Source organism: Chrysochloris asiatica, unplaced genomic scaffold (assembly GCF_000296735.1).
Source record: "Chrysochloris asiatica unplaced genomic scaffold, ChrAsi1.0 scaffold00047, whole genome shotgun sequence".
Lineage (NCBI taxonomy): Eukaryota > Metazoa > Chordata > Mammalia > Afrosoricida > Chrysochloridae > Chrysochloris > Chrysochloris asiatica.
The window spans coordinates 15590558-15607197 of NW_006408565.1; the positions used below are offsets into that span (position 1 = coordinate 15590558).

Below are 16640 nucleotides of genomic sequence, written 5' to 3' on the forward strand. Positions count from 1 at the left end.
AACTTGACCTACACCTATGGATGCAGTAGCTCAAAAGAGGGAACAAATCTTTACAGCAAGGATCATTCCCACCCCCTCCATACACAGAGTAGACAAGGATGGGCAATTTGGGCATTGGCTACCCAAAGGCGGGGGTGGGGGGTGGGGGATTACAAAGGCAAGAAGTGACTAGTTTACAAGCTTTCAAGAAGGAACCTAGATACAGAGGGTGTGGCAGAAGGTAGAATACCTCCACTGAGTAGTATCCAATCTGACTAGGCGGGGCTGATGAAAGGAAATGCGGATAGGTCTCTTGTAATACAATAGTGATTTGTTATCAGAACTGATTGTGAGGGTTGGAAATGTAAAGGTAGATGTTTTGTAGCAAGGAGGGGAGTGATTAACTTTGCAGTCTAGGAGCAGAGGTCTCTGGGACCTTGAGGAGAGAAGAGCGGAGAGCGGGACCCTAGCCAGAGAAGCAGTGATGCCTGAGATGGAGGCAGAGATGATGATGTGGAGAGATGAACAGCTGGGGACTTGAGAGGGAGGGGGGCTGTGTGCTGATGACAGGGTGGGGGACCAGGTTTGCAGTGTATAACCTTTGGTTAGTTGATGATGCATGGAGGGGACTGTAACCATGGCAGTAAAATGATATATGATAGGATGAATATAAAACTAATGTTCTTCCATGTAAACTATCACATAATTCACAATAAAACATTGAAAAAAAAAAAAAAAGTGGGGATCCTGGAAGGTCTTTAAACCACTGGAAGATAATGAAATTTAAAATTATTTCCCCAAATACTGAGGTGATGTGATGCTCTCTCCCCACGGTACCACAATCTTGCCCTTCAGTTCCCATTTTTCTCTAGGGTTGATGAGAAGGGCACCAGCATCTTGATTTATCAAGTCTGAAAAGATGGCTGCTGCCAGGGAAACAACTCTTCCTCGATCATCCAAGAAGGCATAGTTCACCCTATTCCCCTACAGACAATAACTACCTGTGGCAAAGAATGTGGACATGAAGGTCCCAAACTTGAAAGTTAACTGCAAGAAACAAACAGTGACCTGAAACGATCCATCAAAAGGGTAGCTGGATCATTCTAAACAGTCATTCAGCACTTCTCAAAGCTTTATAATAAAAAATACTTTATCAAATATAAGATTGCTATTGTTAAGTGTCATAGTGTGGGTTCAGACTTACAGGATTTCTGAGGAGTGGCTGGTGGGTTTGAACCACTGACCATGCAGTTCAACCAACCTTGCAGTCCAGTGCTTATCCTACAGCACCACACCAAGACTGCCTAAAATACTTCTGAAACAACTCAACGACACTTAACAACTAAAATACTTTAGATAGTTGAAGTTGTATGACTCTTTAATTTGTGACAGATAATAATTCCTTTAGGTTTCCATTATGTCAGGCTTCTAAAACCGTATATAAAATTCTTACCCTGGCTTCCAGAAGTGTAACATCCATTCCGAAACTTTGTAACTGACGAGCTGCTGCCAAGCCTGAGACCCCAGAGCCTATAATAATTACCTTTCCTGTCTTTTTAGCTAAAAGCAAAAAATAAACAAGAATTAGAATATTATATTGTAGCTTAAGAGATTGCATTTTTTTAAAATCACGAAAACCTCTAGCATGTCATACTTTCTAGTATGTCGCATTATCTTACAGAAAACAAACAATTCCAAGTTATTTTCAAAAGTTTGAAACTAGATACAAATCAGAAAATATTTGAAACATAAACTCTAATTTACTAGTTGAGAAACTAGAAATCAAATCCATTATCTTAAAATCCCTTGTGATCCTTATTTAATGTAAGTACTCTGCTTTATCTCACCGCTTATATCCTAATAATTTAAAAGCATCAAAGTAATTATATTCACACTCAAACTCTTCCTACCTACTGGCTTTCTAGAGGACATTATTTATAAACTCCATAGGGACACAAGGTTGGAAAAACCAACCTATTTATACTGGGGTTAAGTTTTTCCTTTAAGCTCTACTTATATAGTCTTAAGTAGTACCTCTTTGTGAAATAATTTTAAAGCATCAAAAGTGACTATACTACTGCTGTCATTGTTGTTAGTTATCACTGAGTATTCCAACTCACAGCGACCCTATGTGCAGCAACAGAATGAAATAATGCCTGGCCATCCTCACAATTATTGCTACACTTGAGTTCATTGCTGCTGTCACTATGCCAATCCATCTTGTTGTGGGGGAGGGTGGTGGTCTTCCTCTTTCTCACTGACCCACCACTTTACCAACCATAATGTCCTCCTCCAAGGACTGGTCCCTCCTGATAACATGTCCAAAGTATAAGAGACAAAGTCTGACCATCCTGGCTTCTAAGGAATATTCTGGCTATACTTCTTCTAACACAGATTTATTTGTTCTTCTAGCTGTCCTTGGTACTTTCAACATTCCTCTCCAACAGCATTAACTCAAATGTATCAATTCTTCTAGAGTCTTCCTTGTTTACTGTCCAACTTTCACATGCATATGAAGTGATTAAAAATACCATGGTTGGAGTCAGGCATACCTTAGTCCTCAAACTGACATCTTTGCTTTTAAACACTTTAAAGAAGCCTTGTGTAGATTTGCCTAACGCAATAAATATATTCTTTGATTTCTTGACTGTTGCTTCCATGAGTGTTGATTTTGTATCTGATTTCTTGACTGCTGTTTTTGTAAGTATTTATTTTGTGTCCAAGCAAAATGAAGTCTTTGACAAGTTAAAGCTTTTCTCCATTTATCATGACATGCTGTAGTCTTTGATATTTATCCTCTTCAAGGTTGTATCATCTGCCTATTGCAGATCATAAGGATCTTCCTCTAATCCTGATGCCATATTCTTTCCAGTTTCTCAGATTATTTGCTAAAATCAAACATACTGAGTTGGTCTGGTGAAAGAATATAACCCTGGTGCACATCTTTCCTGATTTTAAACCATTCAGTGTCCCCTTGTTCTATCTGAATGAGATTGCTTTTGTTCTGTATACAGGTTCCCCATGAGCACAATTAAGTATTCTGGAATGGTCATTCTTGGCAATGTTAACCATAGCTTGTTAGGATCCACATAGTTAAAAGCCTTTGCACAGTCAATAAAGCACAGGTAAACATTTTTCTGGTATTCTCTGCTTTTAAGGAGCTCTGATAATGGTGTAATTACGAGTTGGGCTGCTAACTTCAAGGTCAGCAGAGTTCGAAACTACCAACTGTTCCACAGGAGAAAGATAAGGCTTTCTGCTCCCGTAAAACAACCAAAAGGGAAATCTATGATCCTTTATTTTAAATCTATCAAACAATGCAAAGACTACGCAAAGGCTTTCTATTGTGTGAATCATGACAAGCTATGGACTACACTGTGAAGTATAAGTATTCCAGAACACTTAATTGTGCTCATGAGGAATCTGTACATGGACCAAGAGGCAGTTGTTCAAACAGAACATGGGAATGCAGAATGGTTTAAAATTAAGAAATATGTGCAACAGGGGTGTATTCTTTCACCAAACTTATTCAGCCTGTATGCTGAGCAAATAATCCAAGAATTTGGGTTCTATGAAGAAAAACATGGCATCAGGATTGGAGGAAGACTCATTAACAACCTGCGATATGCAGATGACACAACCTTGCTTGCTGAAAGTGAAGAGGACTTAAAATATTTACTGATGAAGATCAAAGAGCACAGCCTTTGGTATGGATTGCATTCTCAATGTAAAGAAAACAAAAATCCTCACCACTGGTCCAATAAACAACATTCTTATCAAAGGAGAAACAATTGAAGTTGTCAAGAACTTTATTCTTCTTGGATCAACTATCAACACTCATGGAAGGAGCAGTTAAGAAATCAAACACATTAGGCAAATCTGCTGCACAGGAACTTTTTAAAGTGTTGAAGAGCAAAGATGTCAGCTTGAGGACTAAGGGGCCATGGCATTTTCAATAACCTCATATACATGTGAAAGCTGGATAGTGAATAAGGAAGACCATAGAATTGGTGCTTTTGAGTTATGATGTTGGAGGAGAATATTGAAAGTGCCATGGACTGCCAAAAGAACAAACATCTGTGTTGGAAGAAGTGCATCCAGAGTGCTCCTTGGAGGTCAAGATGGCCAAACTTCGTCTCTCATACTTCACATATATTGTTAGGAGGGACCAGCTGCTGGAGAAGGATAGCATGTTTGGCAAGGTGGAGGATCAGAGAAAAAGATGAAGACCCCCAGTGAGATGGATTGGCAAAGGGGCAGCATCAATGGGCTCAAGCGTGGCAACAACTGTGAGGTTGGCCCAGGAGTGGGCAGTGTTTCGTTCTGTTGTACATAGGTTCTCTATGAATCGGTACCAACTTGATGGCACCTACAAGAACAACATTAAATGAGGTTAAAGAAAATTCTTACTGACTTCTAAGGAGATAACCTTGGGAATAATTTGACTCTAAATATAGATTTTAAAATCAAAAGACAGTGCTAACAGTATCATGAATATAAAATAATATCCTAGAGTTCTAACTTAAGACCATGAAATTCATTAAGCCAGGTACTTACTTGGTAGGGGTTTTATCCTCTTATAGATGCCAAAGTTGATAAGACCATGACGCTCTAAGTAACTGTGAACTCGGTGGACAAGCACAGTATCACCTATAGAAATATTGAATTTAAAAAATGTTTTAACAGTTTATACAGAAATTTCTTCTAATTCTTCTACTTCTCTACCATGAAGTTATTCTATACAATTCAGTTCAGGCTACTCTTAAAAAGTGACTGATTCCTAGAACTACTCTGCAAAGTAGTCTGAAATTACGTAATTCAGAAATTTGAAAACCAACATAACATTTATAAACAAAAACTTTAAAAACTACGTTGACCCTTGAAAAACACAGTTGAACAACACAGAGGTTAGGAGCGCCAACCTCCTACACAGTTGAAAATCTATGTATAGCTTCTGATTTTCCAAGAACATAAATTGAGTTCTGGTAGCATACTGGTTACGAATTAGGCTGCTAACTGCAAGGTCAGCAGTTCGAAACTACCAGTGGTTCCGTGGGAGAAAGATGAGGCTTTCTGCTCCCATAAAGATTTACACCCTCGGAAACCCTGTACAGGATCGCTATTGAGTCGGAATCGACTCCACAGCACATAACCACCATCACTAAAATAGCCTATTATTGACTTGAAGTCTTATGATCACATAAGCAGTCAGTTAAACATACTTTATAGGTTATGTGTATTAGATATTACATCCACAGAAAAGCTGCATTTTCAATACAAGATAAGGTTATTTTACAAAAAGTACACGATTTTTAAACTTGCTGGTGTAGTTACACTGATGGCTTCACAAACTTTTTTTTACAATGGTTCTGATGAGGGATTCATTTATCATGAGATGGTGGACAACTGCAGCTACAGAACTCTAAGGTACACATCAAGCAAGTCAACTTTTTCTTATAAGCCATGCCTTTCTCTCTGCTTCTTGGGAGCACTTCTAGCATCACTAGTGGCATTTTGTATGGGCCCCATGGTGTTATTCAACATTACGTCATTGCACTAAACACAATGAAAAATATGTGAGAACTGCGAGAGATCACTTTTTACTCTGATACACAATTTACCGGAGAGATGAACTGTTCAAGTTGAGATGACTGCATCACGCATAATTTAAAGAAGACGAAAAAAACCTGCATAAAAGTGAACCCGCGCATTTCAAACCTGTACTGTTCAAGAGTCAACTGTAGTTATACCACACATTTTGGCAAAAACGTCACAAGAAGCTAGTGGTTAACTGGGAAATGAGAAAGCCAGGTAGCCAGTGAACACAGTGTCAAAATTTTTTCTATGAACCAAAATTTGGATCATAAAACGAATAAAATAATATAGCAACGTCTTAAGCACATTCATTTGCCAATACAATGTAAAGACCAGGAAAACATACACAAATACACAAAACACGTTTTCTATAAAAGCTCATATGTGCACAGAACAACAAAATGGAAATTAAAATGAAAATATCATCAACCAAGAGACTCCTAGAAGCATATACCAACTTTTATAATCGAATCCCAAACTGGTTCTACTGAATTGACTACTTACTGTTATAAGGTGCTTCTAATTGTTGGAGGGTTGCCTCAAATGTTAGCTGAATCTTTGGATTATCCAACCATAACTGCAACTGCATTTAAATGACAGAAACTGTATTACAAGCAAATAGACATATCTCATTTACCATCTTTAATATCCTCTTTTAAACTTGAAAGCCTCGAATATGGGCTTTCCCTACATTAAAACAGTAAGGGTTATATTTCTGACTTAAGAAATGAATTAAAGCAGGTCAAATTAGTAAACTATTGAAGAAGCTGGAGGATATTTACTTCAAAGGAGAAGAAAAACTAGTAACTTGCAAAGGTCATTCAGTTAGTAGGAATTACTAGAAATTAACCTGGGGGGTATATGCTTCCAGTAGTGTAGTGGTTACGAATAGGGCTGCTAACCTCAAGGTGAGTAGTTTGAAACTACCAGCTGTTCCGCAGGAGAAAGATGAGGCAGTCTACTACCATAAAGATTTACAGCCTCGGAAACCCTGTGCAAGGTCACTATGAGTCTGAATCGACTCCACGATACTAAACAACAACATATGCTTCCAGAGGATACTGGATGAGACAAAATCCTTAAGATCTAGTGATCAATTAAATATATAAAGATGGGTGAAAAAAGAAATGCCAATGATAATTCCTCAACTTTGGCTCATACAACTAATTGAGTTGGTATGCTATTCAATGAAAGAAGAGCTATCAAGAGTTTATTTTCAATACAACCAAGAGCAGACATGTTGTTGTTGTTGTCAGGTGCCATCGAGTCGGAACCGACTCATAGCGACCCCATGCACAGCATGACAAGCTATGGACAACATTGAAAAGTATGAGTATTCCAGAACACTTAATTGTACTTCTAAGAAATCTGTACCTAGACCAAGAAGCAGTTGTTCGAACAGAGAACATATGACCACTGAATGTTTTAAAATTGGGAAAGGTGTGAGACAGGGTTGTATTCTTTCACCATACTTATTCAACCTGTATGCTGAGCAAATAATACGAGAAGCTGGGTTCTATGAAGAAAAACGTGGCATCAGGATTGGAGGAAGACTCATTAACAACCTGCGATATGCAGATGATACAACCTTGATCGCTGCAAGTGAAGAGGACTTGAAACATTTACTTATGAACATTAAAGAGGAGACATATGCAGCTAGATATAAAGTCTGGAGCTTGGAGGAGTGTTACAGTCTGGAGACCTCTGCTGGTGGTGATAATTTCAGCTGAATGTGCAGAAGAAAGGTCCTAGAGAAAAACAGGGACGAGCAGAGAGGACGCCTTAGTCTGAGCCTTAAGGACTCTCAGCTGGTTCCATCATTAAGGAGACGCCTACAATGCTGTCACAGAGAAGACAACAACCATGCATTAAGACAACAACCAGATTACTGTCTTCCTAAATACAGGGGGAAGTCACAAACTTGGGCACTTAATATGAATTTTCTTTAAAACTTACACATAAATACATTGAAGAGGCCTCAAAAAGTGTGTGGAAAATATTCCCTTATTCCACAAACTTTTTGAAGCCCCCCTCTTTTTGTATTTATAAAATATAAGACAGATTAAATGCTCTGTAAAGCCTTAACTCAAAATTAGTAAATTGTCCACAGACAAGTCTCAACCACTGAATCATTTGGTTGTGTGTAAATAAACCACATCAGAAAGGGACGGGCCCAAATCCATACACTCCCCCCACTTGTCTCTATGGCCATTGTCAAGGGAAAATCAAATTCCCAAGTAAACATTAAGGCCAAGCTCCTCACATCCTATGAATCAGGCTTGTATCATAGATTCCAAATCATTAATCATAAGACTGCAGTTTTAAAATCAGAGACAAAAGAAGTTAGTGGTAGTTAAAAGGCAGAAATGTCAAATGACAACTCTGAGCTACGTATTTATGTAAATTTCTACTTTGTTTCATCAGTGAAAACAATAAATATGCCTGAATACACCTTGCCCTCTTCTACTCCATGGTTAAAGAATTTATGATGCTAGTGCTGGTGTGGCACTTTAGGATAAGCAAGCACTCAACCATCAGGTCGTTTGAACCGCAAGGTTGGCAGTTCAAACTTAGCAGCCACTCCTCAGAAATCCTATACAGGGTCAGTATGGGTCGGAACTGATTTGATGGCATTTAACAACAACAAAGGACATGAAAGAAAAATTCACAGAATTACAAACAACTAAAAAATGTGAATGAACAGTGAATAAAGAAGACCATAGAAGAATTGATGCCTTGGAGTTATGGAGGAGAATACTGAAAGTGCCATGGGCTGACAAAAGAACCAACAGATCCGTTTTGGAAGAAGTGCAGCCAGAGTGCTCCTTGGAGGCCAGGATGGCCAAAGTTCATCTCATACTTTGGACATATTGTCAGGAGGGACCAGTCACTGGAGAAGGGTATCATGTTTGGTACGGTGGTGGGTCAGAGAAAAAGATGAAGACCCCCAGCGAGATGGATTGGCCAAGTGGCAGCATTGATGGACTCAAGTGTGGCAACAGTAATGAGGTTAGCCCAGTAGAGAGCAGTGTTTCGTTCTGCTGTGCATAAGGTCGCTATGGGTCGGTACTGACTCGATGACACCTAAGAGCAACAACAATAATAAATGAAGAAATATAAATTAAATGAGATAGGTCTGGGCTTATTATAGCAGCAAAGATCATCACATTTTAATACAAACAGGGATGGGCAATGTGGGTTATCAAACGGTTAAGCTTTCAGGGAAGCAATTTGCTAACAAGTATCAAACAAAAATGTTCACACCTTCTTGAGTCAAGAATGTATAAAGCTGTTAAAAAATGTAATTAATAATAAGGGAAAAAATTAGAAAGTTAAATGTCTAACAGTTAAACTATGACCCCGCTGACAGACGAAATATTATGGCAATATAAAATCAACCTTGAAATCCTACTAAAATTAAGTTGAATCTAAATTACAATGAAAAACCAAATAGGATTAGACTGTACCTCATCACTAGAACAGAATTGGGGTTTCTCTTATCAGGGGAGGGAAAGACAAAGTGATTATTAGTAAAAATATTTTTTATTTTAAATAAAAGGTGAATGTTTATCTATGAGGTTATAAAGTCTAAAAAGGATTCCCTAAAATACATGTAGTAGAATCTCAATTCTGTAAAAATAATAATTATATATACAAAAATAATAATAAAAGACTTGAAGGAAACATAACTATTAGTAGTTATCCCTGGGTAATGTAGTATTTTTGACAATTTATAACTTCTTTCCTCCTTTTCCTTTTTTTCCATATTCCCTATAATAGTAACATAAAATTTTTATAATCTGAGTGAAAACAAGTTGGCATGGAAACTTACTGTGCGGTTTCTAATGAATAGAAACACTTTCTGGGTCTGCTGTGGCCCACTGATGATATCAGGAAAGCAGGCAGCTTCTTGAGACGTCATCCGGTCATGGGGGAGTCTGCTCTGGAAAGCTGCTCCCTCCACACCTAGAGCAAAGAAAGCAGAGGACGTCTAGGAAAAGTGCAAGATGAGAGAGAATGATTACGTCTCACACTCCTTTTTACCTGAACAACTCTGTACACCTTTGCCTCATTCAGGCTGATTTGACCTGAATTTTTGTCTCAGAAACAAAATATAACAGAAATTTAGCTACTCTTTTGAGCTTAACAATCCAAAATTTATAGTTTACAAGTAAGTGAGACAATACAGCTCTAAAACATAACAAGCCATTTAGAATATCTTCTTCAGCCATAAAATAATTCTTAATAATGGATGACACTCTAATTAAATAATTTACCGCACCAATAATGCACAATAAAATTGAAAACTAAACAACTAGAACAAAAAGATCGCAATTAATGTCATGAAACAAAATGTGTATAAATTGAACGGGAAACTAATTTGCTCTGTAAACCTTTGCCCAAATCACAATAAACAAAAAAACAAAAACAAAAAAAAGGAACTAGAATAAAGGAAAGCGCACTAACAAGGGAGCAAAAGAGGCTGGGGTTAAAAATACAGTCACAGCTTGTGGGATCACAGCAAGGAAAACAGAGAACTCCACTAAGGCTTCATAATCAACCGTAGGAAATACACGATACCATCAACGGTAACAACTACTAGCTCTCTTAATTCAATGCTGACAAGCAGTGAGAGGAATTAAGCAGAATAAATTATAAGAAAGCAAGCAAGAAATTAACTTTTTTCTGGTAGAAAAATTAGAGATGTTTTATTATATAGACTGCAAATAAAACATATGTAAATGTATTTCTAAGAACACCTTATAAAGGTATCTTTAACCTCCAAGCCTATAAAAGTAACAATTTAAAACACAATTTAAAGAGTTTCAAACTTCAACACCACTGGAGTTATAAGTTTATAAGTAACAAAATATGCACTAATATCCATATTTAATTATTTTAAAGCACATACTGCAAGAAGTTAGACGCACTGATAATGGAAACAAAATTAAAGGAAAAAAGACATTAGTACAGCTGGAAGAATAAAAAGAATAAGGCAAGTAAAGATGTAACTTAGAAAACTAGAGCTATGCTACTGAGGGGTATGTTTCCACAACGACATTAAAGCAGACCACACTACCTAAAAAGAAATTACGGTTAACAAGAAGCCCAGCAAAAATATCTATTGCTAACATAGGCCACATTTTTCTGGGAGACAAGGAGAAAATACTATTCAACTACAGTACACAGAGAGGAGACAAATATTTAGCCTCCTATTACTAAATCAGAAGAGAGTTAGTGGCACTGGACTATTAATCACAAGGTCAGCAGTTCAAACTCACCAGTTGCTCTGTAAGAGAAAGATGAGACTTTCTGTTCCTAGTAAAGATTTATAGCCTCAGAAACCCTATACAGGATCACTATGAGTCAGAACTGACTTGACAGCACCTAACAAGAAGGAGCCCAGTTAGTGTAGTGGGTTTGGAATTGGGCTGTTAACTGAAAGGTCAGTAGTTCAAATCTACCAGCTACTTGAGGGCGAAAAATGAGGCTTTCTGATCCCATAAAGATTTATAGCCTTGGAAACCCTATGTAGGGTCGCTATGAGTCTGAATCGATTCGACGGCACTTAACAACAACAACAACATATAGTTGGTTAACTTTGGGAATCCTGAGAATATGTAACATTGAGAAATTTATTTGCCTTATTACTCAACTACAAATCATGTGACAGTTTCAAAGTATCTACAAATCAAGCATAAAAGTTTAACAAAAGGATTTAAGCAAAAAGTCATTTGGTAACATCAAGACATGATTAGAATAATATTTTTCTCCATCTCTCCTCTAGACAACTGCAAAAACTAGTTATTCTTAAATATGCCAGCATTAATTTATATGTATATAAACTGGTCTTTAAAAACTTTAAAAATGTTTACTAACATTTCCTTCCTTTTTTTTTCTTTTGTTTGTAAAGATGAAGACTATTATTTATTTCAAGAAATGAAGACCATTACCAAAATCAGGATGAAAAGCCTGTAAAGTAAAAATCTAATTTATTTATTTGTTAAAATTTCTATTATGAATTAGGTGAAAGTTTACAGAGCACATCAGTTTTCCAGTCAACAATTCACACACATTTTGTTTCAGCTCACTGACTGCAATCCCCACAATGTAACATCACTCATCCCACTTCCTCCTGTGTTTCTGGTTCCCATTCTTCCTCCTTTCCTAACCTTTCTGAACTTTGTCCTTGGATAAATACTACCCTTGTAATCTCAAATGGTTGATTATTTAGGTGTGCATACCTCACTAGTGTTATTGTTCCCCTCATAGTCTACTGTTTGGCTGAAAATTGAGCCATGGGGGTGAGTTTACTTTCAGACTTGAAGGGTGACTAAGGACCATAGTCTCAGGGGCTCCACCAATTTTTATCCAACCAGTAAGCATGGAGAATCTAGCCTTTTACAAAAGAAACAAAAAAATATGTTCATTTAGAACATGAAGTGTTCAGAAGTTAAACCAAAATATTATTCTTATATGTTTTCAAAGTGAATAAACTACTTTGTATGAGTAACTCATTCCTATCTCATTTTTGGGAAAAACCTTAAAGAATGCAGTTGATCTTAATAATACCCTTATTTGAAGGAGGCAGCACTAGTACAGATAATTCGTAAGTAATTTACACATGGCTCTAGAATATAATTTTGTGCTTTGGAATCTAATATTCTAGAAATTTAGATGGTAACAAAGAAGTTGCTACCTAAAAATTTAATAAGCTTTATGGTGTGGTGTGGCACTGTGGGTTAATGCGCCAGACTGCAAAGCCATTTGAACTGCAAGGTCGGAAGTTCAAGTTCACCAGCTGCTCCTTGGAAACCCTCTACAGGGTCACTATGGGTCGGAACTGACTTGATGGCACTTCACAACAAATCACAACAACAATGGCTACCTATATGCCACTCTTGTTCCCTGTTCAATTCCTTTTTGCTCACTACTTCACACAGGAAATTCTATCAACACTTTTCAGAATGGAATCATGCTAAAACAGAACTGCCCTTTCTACTGGTCTGACATGCTAACATTTTATCTAAAAACACTGTAAATATTTAGGGAAATAATGGGTGGAGGTTAAGAATGTGAGGATAGGCCCTCTACTCCATGAAATCATTTCCCCTGATTCTGATTATGATACAGGTAGCATTTGACAGAAAGGAATTCACATAATTCACCTTTGATTTTTTTCCATAGAGACAGCTAGCTGTACAGCCAGATTTCCAGTTGAAAATGAAAACAAAAACCAGATGGAAGCTACATATAAGACTACTTAAAATCAGAAAACTGTAGATGTGCCATATTAAGCCCTATTGTGGTTTAATAACAAAAAGAATTAAGTACAGAAGAAAAGAGAAAAAGAAAAAAGAAGAATCAGATGATTCCTTATGCTTTAGGATTTTGATCTTTAGGGTAAATACAATTTTAAATAGCCTATGAGGGAGGGTAAAAGGAATAGTTCATGCACTAAAACCAAGACTCCTGGGTTTTCACTCCTCCTCCACAGCTGTTGGTGTATCCCTGGTCTAACTTTGTATTGCAAGTCCCAATCCATAAACTAGGAGTGTTGCACTACTGTCTGCTTAAAGACAGGAAGCCTGGCCAGATGACTTCAAGTTCCCTTCCCAATCTAAGATGTATGCACCAACTTGATGTGAATTTTAAGAAGTCAAGAAATGACCCTGGCCCCCAAGCAAGAAACCCATGAAGGTCATTTAGTTTCATTAAGAGAACATTGATGCCTTATAACCACATGTTTCTAATTCTAATTGGTAACTCCCAATGTATGCTTCTGAGCATGACAAAGACCTGAAAAGAAACCTTGAAGAGTTTAGAACAGTCACCACCATTCCTGCAAACACTTAAAAGTTAAGTAAATCAGTAGGTGTACGGTTTTACATGAAAGTCTGTTTTTACTTTCAACAATAAATCCTATTTACATAAGCAAGAATAAATATTCATTCATAAAAAAAAAAAGCAACAGATGAAATCTCAACTTCTTTCTTCAAGATTAAAGTTTGAAAGGTCATCCCTGATCTTCAACAGGTACTATAGATGGTCTAAGTGTACATCATTTAATGAAAAGCACTCTTAAAGATTTATCTACAACAGATACAGCCTCTGAATGAAGGCAAATATGTACTGATTATCAACCTCTAATCCTTGGAATAATATTTACAGATATCTACTTCTAATATTCTATATCCCCTAATTATGAATTTCTGCACTAACATTGAACTACTTTGACTCAAGAGAGTAAAATATACATATTCCCTGGACCTGCTATATGCAACCACAACAGATAAGTGATTTGAAAACAGTTGAAAAGTGACAAATTCTGAAAGCAGTATCTATTCCAGTTCTATCAAAATGTATATATTAACTAGCTTTGAGCTCTGCAACACACAAAACATTCTTTAAGAAGCATAGGCTGAAATCCAGTCATGCTATCTTGGATTGCTGGAACAAACTTTAACCGTTCCACATGTTGACCCCTATAAATTATTTAACTCTTTGCTTTTTCCTAGTGGTGAAAAGCTCATGCTGTCTGGCCTAGAATTAAAGTATTTTAGACAGACTTTAAAAAGAGACAATTTTCATGTGAAAAACACAATTTTAAACTGCAATGTAATGTTAATTGATGTCCCCAACACCATTTAACAACCATTTCTAAGATGTTACTTGCCTGCATAATTCCTCTGACTATAAAAATCCGAGACTGCCTTTCAGACCTGTTTTTGTAAAGACTTTCTAGCCTATGGCTTCTGTGTATACTGCTGTATCTCTTTATTAAAGGTCCCATGATTGCTAAATCTGTATTTTATATCATGTTTACTATTACTATAAAGGCTATTGGGAAGAAAAGCACACACCACCTCCTCAAAAACATGAAGAGCGGAGGGCTGAGATCGGCCTGAGGACTTCAGAAGGTTTTGCTTGCTTTTGGTCTGACTACACTCTCTCTATCCGGTGGGTTAAATTTCCCCTGCGCTTCTGGCTAAAATGTGGATGCCACAGCCAAAAACACTTGCAAGCATCAATCCCTGACTTGGCGGCTCTTGCTACTCAGTGGCAAGCATCTAGTGCCACCCTCACCTGATGCTTGGCCGTCTCCATACCCTCCAGAACTGTCGTCTTGAAGTCCTCCTGCTTGCCCTGTGGAAGGAAAGAGGAGAACTCAGGGACCTTACTCCATAAATTAAGATATCATCTGGACATAAAGGCCTAGTAGTTGGCGACTCATGAATTCACCACCAACTAGTAAACCCATTTTCAGAGAGCTCCTTCTTCTGGAATCAAGGCCCAGGGAATCACAGCGTAGTCTTCTGAATTCTGGTCAGGAAATTTCTTTACACACGTGATTCTGGTCAAAAGGCAGTGGAACAAAGTACAAAGCGATTCTAATCGCTAAATACTTGCGAGTATTGCTTAACAGTCAAGGTTGATGGGGAAAAAACAGGATTCCAAGTGTCTTTTACTACCCACTGCTAGATTGAGAAAGGATGTGGCATGGTCTCTAGGATCTAGAGTTGTAACAATTCAGCATCAGCTCAATATCACTTTATCTTTCTTCCTTAAAAGGATATAAGACAATAAGCAAAAGATGGATACTTTTAATGAAAAATGTCATCTATTCAAGGGAGACTATAAGATGCAACTCCAAAGGATATTTCATATACAAGACATTCTAGAGCTGATTGGCCAGTTCTTCCTTAGCAGAACTTTAGAATATACCCTAAGATACCCTACAGTTAGTTATATGCCAACTAATGCAGATAGACACACACTCTGGAAGGAGGGAGGGAGGAGCAGACAAGATCTTGGGAGACCTTCTACCGCAAGCTAAATATGCCTTATAAGAAATATTCCTTATTGACTAATGTGTGGAAATAACTTAAAAAAAAAAAAATCAAAGCTTGAAAGTTCAATCTGTAAAAATCAGGACAGACTATCTTCCAGATGCTTCCAAAATCAATCACCAAGAGAGATGCTATATAAGCTTTGAGCCACCTGATACACTATGAAAAAACTAGTGTGATGTTTTGAAGATATGAAAGTACCTCCCCAATGATTTAAATCTGGACAAGTTTCATTAAACATTTGATTTTAAAAGAGCTATCTCAAATAGAAAGCAGATTAGTTAAACACAGACTCTTACTGAGAATGCGCCAATGTCTGTGAGAAATAAAGTAACATCTTCATCTTTAAGTATGTGAAGGAAACAGATATTTAGAGAAAAGAGATAATGGATAAATTAATAAAATTGATCATTGATAAGTGATATTAGAATGTGAAGCTAGAAGGTAAATGCTCTGCTGTGAAGGTAGAATAGAATTACATCCTAAAATTATTTTACTACATTCTTGTCTGAAGAAGGGTTCTTCAAGGCACAGGGTATACGATTTGTTGTTGACAGCCCTTCAAAAAGGACATAGCAAGAGATGGCATCCATAAATATATGTAACCTGCAAATTTAGCTTTAAAATGTAGACCCTGCACTTCAAAAATTACTTGATGTTTAAACCAGAAATGTTAACTTAATAAGCTCTCCATTTATTCATTTTAAAAATTTATAGATTTTCTTCTTAATGTCAATTTATTAATTATTGTCATTGTTTGATTTGGTTCCAAATAGACCCAAGCTAGATCAAAACATTAAACTGTATTTGATAAAAGGGGTGGGGAAGACTCAGAAATAAACATAGCATCCAAGAATAACATTTAAGTATAAAAATAACATAGTTCCTCTCTCTCAAATTATGCTTCTGGCTTGGCAAAGAATGAAAGCAACTGTGAAGGCACCACACCATTTCTGGAAAAAAAACAAAAAACAACATGTTTAAGCTAGCCAACGTCTGAATTATTTAATTCTTCCATTTTCTATCATTGGAGTCCCCACGTGGCACTGTAGGATAAGCACTAGACTGCTAATTGCAATGTTGGTGGTTCAAACCCGTCACTATGAGTCAGAACCAACTAGATGGCACACAACATTTCTATCATTTTCCTTCTCTTCTCCCACTATATGTCATGTACATTTCTATCAATGCCCATCTTCTCCCACTATATGTCAT

At 37.1% G+C, this 16640-nt stretch overlaps 1 protein-coding gene across 3 annotated transcripts in view; it reads right to left on the reverse strand.

Moving 5' to 3' along the window:
- The window catches only part of KDM1A (lysine (K)-specific demethylase 1A), an 89265-nt gene that overhangs the window by 24203 nt on the left and 48422 nt on the right, over positions 1-16640 (reverse strand). For 2 of the 3 annotated variants that reach the window (XM_006862327.1, XM_006862328.1), the window contains exons 3-7: positions 14662-14721; positions 9407-9540; positions 6079-6157; positions 4537-4629; positions 1433-1539 (exon numbers count right to left, since the gene is read on the reverse strand). In XM_006862327.1, the coding sequence (XP_006862389.1) occupies positions 1433-1539; positions 4537-4629; positions 6079-6157; positions 9407-9540; positions 14662-14721 (473 nt within the window). The remainder of the gene's footprint in view (positions 1-1432; positions 1540-4536; positions 4630-6078; positions 6158-9406; positions 9541-14661; positions 14722-16640) is intronic. The other variant, XM_006862329.1, reaches the window with a different exon arrangement.